The 9,459-nt window shown below is 39.1% G+C and overlaps 1 protein-coding gene across 1 annotated transcript; it reads left to right on the top strand.

Annotated features, from left to right (window-relative positions):
* The first annotated feature begins 1,007 nt into the window (after positions 1–1,007).
* On the top strand, positions 1,008–9,424 carry LOC141298439 (uncharacterized). The gene is made up of 6 exons (XM_073828960.1): positions 1,008–1,755; positions 5,756–5,856; positions 8,533–8,601; positions 8,757–8,811; positions 8,918–8,954; positions 9,075–9,424. Exons 1-6 carry the CDS (start codon positions 1,152–1,154, stop codon positions 9,094–9,096), a joined length of 888 nt encoding a protein of 295 aa, XP_073685061.1. The 5' UTR covers positions 1,008–1,151; the 3' UTR covers positions 9,097–9,424.
* The last annotated feature ends 35 nt before the right edge of the window (positions 9,425–9,459 follow it).

The raw sequence follows: 9,459 nt of genomic DNA, 5'->3' as shown, positions 1-9,459 counted from the left end.
AAAAGAGACGTCTTTAAAAAAAACATTACAAATCTTACTGTTTAAAAACTTTTGACTGATAGCGTATGTCACTATATTACTGATGTTACAAGATTTTAGAGCAAATTTCCAGTGAGTTAATAAAGGCCTTCTGAAGGGAATTGATTGGTTTGTGTAAGTAAAATATACATATTTTTATAAACCATACTCTTCAATTGTGTTCGTCTGAAAGAAGAAAGTCAAATACACCTATGATGGCTTGAGGGTTAATCATGGGTAATTTTTAGTTTTGGGTGAACTATCCCTAAAAGTTAAAATACTCCACAAAAAAAGTAGTTACTGTAAGTGTTCTTATCATTTTGTGGACAAAAAGTCCCCTTGATTTTCAATACGAGTCAGGAAAGACTACTAGAGGAACCTGTGGAGAACTCCACTGGTTGGTGTTTAGAGGTGAAAATCTTCCAGAAAGTGAATACAAATCCATTTCATTTTCACCGTACAGTGACAAAAATGGTAGCAGGTGCAGACAGCAGTAGATAAAAGGGTATGTGGTGATTAAGACGTATAGAGGTGACCTTTAGAAAAGGACCCGATATAGGGAAAGCGAGTGCGAGTAAGGGAGGGATGGAGTTTCAGCAGCTGAGTGATCTGTTGAAGGTCAGACCATGCAGTGTACTGCTGCTTTTGAGAGCCTCTTTATATAGCTTCCCACCCACCAGACCAAGCCAGGCCTAAGGAGGGTTCAAAATGGGACTGGCTTCACTTGGTTGTCTCTATGTTTCTGTAATGTTGGTCCTAAAGTTTATTTGTGCCTTCCATTAATCATGAGCACATCTATTTATCTAATTTTCCCTCACACAGACAAAGAAGTAATAATAAAGGGCATTAGAAGTGTGTCTTGTGCATGTGGCCCTGTCAATCATCTCAGTATGTTCCTCTGTTCTACACCATTCTCTGAATGGTGCGAGTGTACATGTGACCGTACAACAGAGACCAGCCCCCTCTCTGTCACTCAACCAACTCTCTAATTCTCTCTGGTGGATCCAGCGACTGCACTTCCAAGTACTTGGTTCAAAGATTCAAAGATCTTGGATCTCTGAACCCCGTAAGAAACTGTTCCTCTTGGGTGGATACGAACACATTTTTTCTATACATTTTTTAGAGATTACAAGATGGTAGCTTCACATAGCTGGCTGTTGGGGCTTATCGTAGCTCTTCTTTGCACTGGACCGTATAGGGATTCTGTACAGGCTGAAGAACGGCTGCAAAGTGAGGAAGCCGAGGTGCTGAGGAGCCTGGAACCTACTGAAGGTGAGAAAGAGGAGGTGGCTGATGAGGAGGAGGGTGGAAATGTATCTGAAGAAGCAGATGAAGACACAGGAGAAGATGGCGAAGCAGAGGGAGCTGAAGATGAGGACGATGGCGAGGAAGCTTCTGAGGAAGAAGTGACGCCAGAAGAGGAGACAGAAGAAGAAGCTGAAGAAGAGGAAGCAGCAGAAGATGAAGAAGTAGAAGAGGAAGATGAAGAGGAAGTAGAAGAAGAAGATGATGAGGCAGAAGGAGTAGAATATGAAGAGGAAGAAGAAGAGGAAAACACAGAAGAGGAGGAGGAGGCACAGGAAGAGGAAGAGGAGGAGCAGATAGAGGAAGATGTAGAGGAGGGATCAGAAGAGACCACAGAGGAAGAAGAAGAGGCAGATGAGGAAAATGTAGCTGATGATGAAGATAATGAGGAGGCTGAAGATGAAGAGACCATAGATGAAGATAATACTGAAGGTAACTACTCAATCATTCAAGATCCTTTTGGAATATATTTACTTGGAATAGAAGCTATTAAACCATTTTAACTCTAGTTTCTAGTAGGAATTCTCTCGTCGATTTTACTGACACTTTGTGAAGTTTTGAGAATGATTATAATAATATTAATGGTAAAATATATTTAAAATAATTTAAAATATGTATTAAAATACTTTTTTTAATCTTTACTTCAGCATATGCGACCCTGGACCACAAGACAATTCACAATGGTAATTTTTTCCATTGATGTATCGTTTGTTAGGATAGGACTACATTTGGAAAATCTAGAATCTGAGCGTGCAATAAATCAAATTTTGAGAAAATTGCCTTTAGAGTTGTCCAAATGAAGTTCTTAGCTATGCATATTACTAATCAAAAATGAAGTTTTCATATATTTACGGTAGGAAATGTACAAAATATTATCATGGAACATGATCATACCTTAATATCCTAATGATTTTTGGCATAAAAGAAATATCTAAAATTTTGACCCACACAATGTATTTTTAGCTATTACGATAAATATAGTCGTGCTACTTAAGACTGGTTTTGTGGTCTAAGGTCACATATTTTAATGTTACAGTTCGTCAGTCATTAGTCTGAAATGTAATTTTAGCTAAAACCTGAAGGTAGACATTTTTACAATTATGCTAAAAGCTTTTTATTTGCTTAAGTAGTATAAACTATCAGTCAGACAAGAAAAGGCATGTAGTAGATTGTGTATAACAAGTTTTTCAGCTTTTCAAGTTTTGATTATGTAGATAAAGGCCTTAGAAATCTGCATATCAAATGTGATACAATAGGCTTTACAGGGTTAAAATACTGTCTACGTAGGCATCTCACTAGATTTTGGAACAGAGCCATTGTTGGCTGCGCAAAGTCCTGTGAATGCCTCTCGGTGAGTCTATGAAGTCACACATTGGCCCTGAAATAGCTCACTATATCAGAACAGCAGCAGCTGAAATATTTCAACCACTTCAAGTCCTTTCTGGCCGAATGCTGTTGACACACAGCATATGTGTTACATGGTATCACTCGATTGTATGGCCACAGCTGAAACCTAGGGTCTGTTATCAAGTAAAAATTTACAATAGCTTTCCCTCAACTACCTGCTGTCAGATGAGTAAACAAATTACATTTTTGCACACTGTGAAGGGCACTTTGAGAAAGGGACACCATTTGTAATGGCATTCCAAATGAAACCGAATGCCTTGACAGTGGACCCTTCCACAAGTTCATTAGTGAAGGATCAGTTCAAAGAAGTAATTGTATTGTTTATGGTTATGTCACAAGGTGGCAAGTCCTTGTGATTCATTTTAACACTAGATGATTGGAGACTTTGTGTCTTTGAGACTTTGAAATTGTCAGCATTTAATAGTTGATACGTTAGATAAATGAGATAAGTGTCTTCCTGCAGGTTTCAAAAAAGAGAGATGGTAAGTCAAGAGAAGAAAAGTTGTGGTTGTGGGAAAGTAGCCAGTAAGAGATGCATTTATGTGAGAGAGTGTAGTTGGAGAGATCTCTTATACAAGGTCTTGTGAATAGTCTGCAGGTGTCTGAAGTGTTGCTGATCTTGTTTCAATAGCAAGTGACCTTAGCAGCAGAAACAGCTAAAGGAGAAGGATATAAGAGTTTGATACTTGCTCAAGTCATCTGTGGTTGTCCAGGTGGACGTTAAAGTCAACATGTACTACCACAGAATGCCATGACAGCATAGGTCATCAATGTAGTTCCCTAGTTGACTTGAAGGATAATAACAGTGTGAAAAGTGTGAGTTCCCACACCTTGGTTAACTTCAAATTCAAGGATCTTTCAAGGACTTACCAGGTCCAATACCCTCAAATTCACTTAAGGAAACACTTATGGTAAAAATGCGCATAACTAACTTAAATCAAGCAAGCCAGTATGCATAGGCCATGTAGTGTTTTTGCAGAGAGAAGATAGGGGAGTGAGTTTCCAAAGTTGAAGACAATATTGGTAGAGAAGACTTGAGGGGGAGTTGCCATGTTGTCTGGGCAGATCAATGTCTGTCAGACCAAAACAATTTAAGAGGACTGACTGGCCAAAGCAGGGATAAAGTCAGCTTTGCTGACAGCCAACTGGCAGTTCCAACAGCTACAGAAAGACTGTGAGTGTAGGCACCCTGGAGTGGACGTCTGCTTCTGTTAAACAAGGAAAGAAAAGCAAAGGACATGTGACCAAGTATGGTGACTCATACTCTAGGGCAGGGGTGCCCAAACTCTGTCCTGGAGGGCCGGTGTCCTGCAGGGTTTTGCTCCAACTTGCCTTAACACACCTGCCAGGAAGTTTCTAGCATGCCTAAGAGCTGGATTAGCTGGTTCAGGTGAGTCTGAGTTTGGAGCCATTCTCTGAAGGGCACCGGCCCTCCAGGACCTAGATTGTGCACCTATGATCTATGGCAGGGGTGCCCAACCCTATTCCTGGAGTTCTACTATCCTACAAAGTTCAGCTCCAACCCTAATCAAACACACCCCCAGCTAATTAATCTTTTAGGTAGCCCTTGATAATTACAGACAGCTGTGTTGGAGCAGGGCTGGAACAAAAGTCTGCAGGTAGGTAGATCTCCAGGACCTAGATTGGGCACCTATGATCTATGGTGACCAGACGTGTCACTTTTCGGGGACACGTTCAGCACAGGATTTCTAAATTGCCTAAAATATGTGAAAAATGTTGGCTGTTTGCGCTGCGACGATTGAGCGTTGTATGACATCAAAGTACTGCAAGAGCGAGGGGAACTGACCTGATCTCTGTATTGAGATCATCAGGGTCAAGGGTCTGTCAATATAAACTTCCCTTGTCCACTTCATGAAGTGGAACACTCTTCGAAATGGCAGTGGGGATTCCCCCAAATGCAAGTGCGTGTCTAAAAGTGGAGTGGAGCGCAGCCTCGATTTGCATGTTTTTACAAAAGGAGGACTGCCACTTCCTCTTCAGAATCAACTACTAATTAAGTACTTGTCCACTGCTTTAGAGCAGTGCCTTAAAAAAATAGTTCACCCAAAAATGTAATTTCTGTCATTGATTACTCACCTTCATCTTGTTACAAATCCGTAAGACCTTTGGTTATCTTCAGAACAAAAATTAAGATATTTTGGATTAAACCTGAGAGTTTTTTGACCATGACAGCAATGGTACTACCACGTTCAAGGCCTAAAAAGGTAGTAAGGACATAGATAAAATAGTCCAAGTGACATCAGTGGTTTAACCGTAATGTTATGAAGCTTCGAGAACACTTTATGTTCACAAAGAAAAGAAAATAACTTTATTCAACAGTTCTTTTTCTTCTGTGTCAGTCTTTGACATGTGTTTATGACAAGGCCTTGAATGTGGCCTTTTTGTTGCTGTCTATGCAGGGTCAGAAAGCTCTCGGATTTCATCAAAAATGTCTTTATTTTGTGTTCCAAAGATGAACAAAGGTCTTACGGGTTTGAAACGACAATAGGGTGAGTAATTAATGACAGAATTTTCATTTCTGGGTGAACTATCCCTTTAACCAGCTGAAACAATACCTAATGCCAGGCGACCACTTACAGCCAATGAGAGCACACGACAAGAGAAAAGTGCAGAGGGAGGACTTATAATCAGTGTACAGACAAGCTGGATTGCAAGATTTTTGTGGGCTACCATTTTTGACAGGAATAAATCCATCCAGTATCAATTCTCATGTGTTTGGTTGTGAAATGGCGACTGATGTCAGTGATTCTTCCTATTGAAAAGTTTTGTAATGTCTGTGACTCTGTTGCTGATCCATTGTGTAGCGTGCAAACAACAGCAGCTAGATGGTTATTCGGACAGTTGTGCAGTGTGAGAAAAGCATCGATCAGTTGATTATAAAAATCATGCAGTGGGTGCCCGCTATAAGTATACTTTGGACTTTGCTGCTGAATGTAACACTGATGCCTGACCCATTACTAATTATGATCTTTGTTAACCCTAATCTTTCTCTCTCTCTCTGTAGAAACTGCCAATGAGGAAAATGTAGAGGCAGAAGAGTCAGCCTCCATGAAGGATGTACAGTATAGCTCAGGCTCTTTCTGTGCCCTGTGCTCAGTGTGTGAGGTAAACCATGATAATACCACACTGCACTTAAGCATGCCACATGTTGCATAGGGCAAAAGTGCCATGCAGCAAAATGAACAAAAATGCCCCCAAAATTCAAGATAAGGAGGCAAAAATAACTATGCACAATTGAAATAAATCTATTATGGTGAATTGAGAAAATTAATGAAAATTGTGAATGTTTACATATGCTCATGTTTGCATCAAAGACTTATTTTACAAGATATTTTTGTAGGAATGCAATGGTTAATCAGAACCATTTAGAATAGTAATCAGTGATTAAGAAATCTGTTTTAATCAGTACATATGCTTGCTGACTGAATCCTGCACTGTTGTGAATTCTTTCATCATAAACAACAAATTGCTGCTATGATGTAAGCAAGACATTCATTTTGCAGTGTAAACAGTTTTAGGGATTTTAACAGCCGTTTTTGCAAGAGTGCATAGCTTAGTTGGCTTGTGCTAAAATTCCCCAGTGATGGGGAAAGCTCTCTGCTCGCTTTCTGCACATATTCTTGATTACCTTGTTCAGTCTGTGCAGCCTACAAGAATATGATGAGCCATTTCCCCACAAATAAAAACAATTGAATGTATTGATTTTTTCAACATTATTCAATGATAACAATCATTATTACAAAATCAGAGGCAATAATCAACAATGACTTGTCATAATATTGCAGTTTTGCCCTGTAACGAATTCCTTTATTTTCTATAATTTATATATTATTAACAGTATGCAACATTATAGAACTGTTGTATAAATACATGGATGCAACCTTTAAGCAGAATTAAATAATCATGCCATGTCAGATGTTATAACAGTCTATAGTAGTACTGGCCAACAAATAATCGCGACTGATCACATCCAAAATAAAAGTTTTTGCGTATATATTCTGGAAAAATTTACATGTATAATATATATATATATATATATATATATATATACATATACATATACATATATATACAGTCAAGCCCGAAATTATTCTTACCTCTGGCAAATTCTGACTTAAAGTTACTTTTATTCAACCAAAAACAAAATATTTTTTGACCGGTAATTACACAGGCTTCTTCCAAAAGATATTAAGACAATGTACAAAAGGCATCATTGTGGAAAAAAAATATTTACTTATTTATTTATTTACATTTGAACAAAAAGTGGCATGTCCAAAATTATTCATACCCTTTGCAAACTGTCACAGTCTATGGGAAAATCCAAAGTTCTATACCATTTCAAATAGTCCAAGCTGTTCTAGAGCATCCTAGTTACCCTGATTCATTGGGAACAGCTGTTTTAATCAACTCAACAGGTGAAAAACAGAAGCTCTCTGCTGTTGGTTTGTGGACAGTCATGGCTTAGACAAAGGAGCTCACTGAGGACCTGCGGCTGCGCATTGTGGCTGCTCACAAGTCAGGAAAGGGCTATAAGACCATATCTAAATGTTTTGAAATTCCAGTGGCTCAAAATCTCAGAGGACTCAGTCGGAAGCCAAAAGTGACACCTGTGCTGGCCAGGAGGATAGTCAGAGAGGTAAAAAAGAATCCAAGGATCACCACCAAGGCCATCCTGATGAATCTGGGCTCTGCTGGTGGCAACATCTCAAGGCAGACAGTCCAACGGACACTGCACACTGCTGGGTTCCACGGACGCAGACCAAGGAGGACACCAATTCTCCAGATAAGACACACAAAAGCCTACTTGGTCTTTGCAAATGCTCATCTGGACAAAAAAGAAGACTTCTGGACTTTTTTTTATGGTCAGATGAAACAAAAATTGAATTGTTTGGCCACAATGATGTAGCCTTCATTTGGCATAAAAAAGGAGAAGCTTTCAACCCTAAGAACACCATCCCCACTGTCAAACATGGTGGTGGGAACCTAATGTTTTGGGGGTGTTTTTTAGCCGGTGGACCAGAGAACCTAATCACAGTTAACGGCACCGTGAAAAAGGAGCAATACATCAATATTCTGAACAACAACATCAGGCAGTCTGCAGAGAAACTTGGCCTTGGACACCAGTGGACATTTCATCCCGACAACGACCTAAAACACACAGCAAAAGTGGTGAAGAAATGGTTAGCAGACAAAAACATTAACGTTTTGCAGTGGCCCAGCCAGAGTCCTGACTTAAATTCAATTGAGAATCTGTGGAGGGAGCTAAAGATCAGGGTGATGGCAAGCTGACCCTCCAACCTGAAAGAGCTGGAGCTCACCGCTAAGGATGAATGGGCAAAAATACCAGTGGAGACATGCAAAAAGCTGGTCAGCAATTATAGGAAGCGTTTGATTGCTGTAATAGTCAATAAAGGCTTTTCTATTGATTATTGAGAAGGTTATGAATAATTTTGGACATGCCACTTTTTGTTCAAATGTAAATTGAAAGATGCGTAATATTTTTTTTTCCACAATGATGCCTCTTGTACATTGTCCTATTATCTTTTGGGAGAAGCCTGTGTAATTTCTAATAAAAAAAAACTTGCTGGTTGAATAAAAGTAACTTTAAAACAGAATTTGCCAGGGGTATGAATCATTTCGGGCTTGACTGTATATGTATATATATGATGATCAGTGACGGTGATCAGTGCAAGAGGTCATTTAACCTATTTTTAGTGTATGCCGAAGTGTATGCAAAGGTGTAGCTTACAACTCTTTGTCCGCCTCTCTCTTTCCACTCAGCACTGCGGTAGCTGTGACAAATGTCCCTGTGAGGATGGAGACACGTCAGCACAGTGCAATCACTGTGAAGTAGGTTTTCTTTCTTAGTATGATCAAAATTCATATTAAAGGCCAAAAGTATGTGGACACCCGAACACTATACCTAATTTAATCTAAAATCCTGATGTTAATAAATGTTGATGTTGTTATGCATCACCTACCCTCTTTAATTTCTCCTTCGACAGGATTGTTCTTACTGTTACATTTGTCCTGTGATCTGTGAAACAGTCTGCCAGCCAGGTAGGATGCTGTTATTAATAGGATGCAGAGTCTTACTAAGTGCTTGAGTATCCGTGTTCAAAAATTTCAGTTATTCTAAATCTCTTTGGATTATAATTTTGTTAAGGTGGAGTTCTTGATGTACTGAGCGGTTCTCTCTACCAGTAAGGATGCAACTTCTTTTCAAAACAATATTTGCACAATAATCACATTATAAATGTTTTCACACCCTGTTTTCAGCATAGTTAAGTCTTATTTGTGTTTTGTGCCCTCTCCACCTACAGGACAGTGAACACGTTGCTCTGAATACGTTCGGCATTCTTCACACCGCCATCTTTTGGTGAACAGAGGAACTACAGACTAGCGTTCAAATCATTCACTTGTAGGCCTGGTAGGCCAAGATCTGGGGATTTTCACTCTGAGGCCAGCGACAGAAGTGGACAATTTATCTTAAATATAGCTGAGGAACTGCTAGAACCCTAATGTTTACCATTTAATGGCACTTTAAGGCTGCATTGAATGAATACCAATTAAATGATTAAGTGCAAATAATTGTATTTAGTACTTATATGTCACAATATTACTGTTTTTGACTGTATTTTTGATCAAATAAATGCAGACTTGGTGAACATAATCTTAAATGTTATTAATCTGAATCTAATTAAAGAT

The sequence above is a fragment of the Garra rufa genome, chromosome 22 (assembly GCF_049309525.1).
Source record: "Garra rufa chromosome 22, GarRuf1.0, whole genome shotgun sequence".
Taxonomy (NCBI): Eukaryota; Metazoa; Chordata; class Actinopteri; order Cypriniformes; family Cyprinidae; genus Garra; species Garra rufa.
The sequence above is the reverse complement of the archived record's forward strand: the minus strand, read 5'-3'. Positions and strand labels throughout refer to the sequence as shown.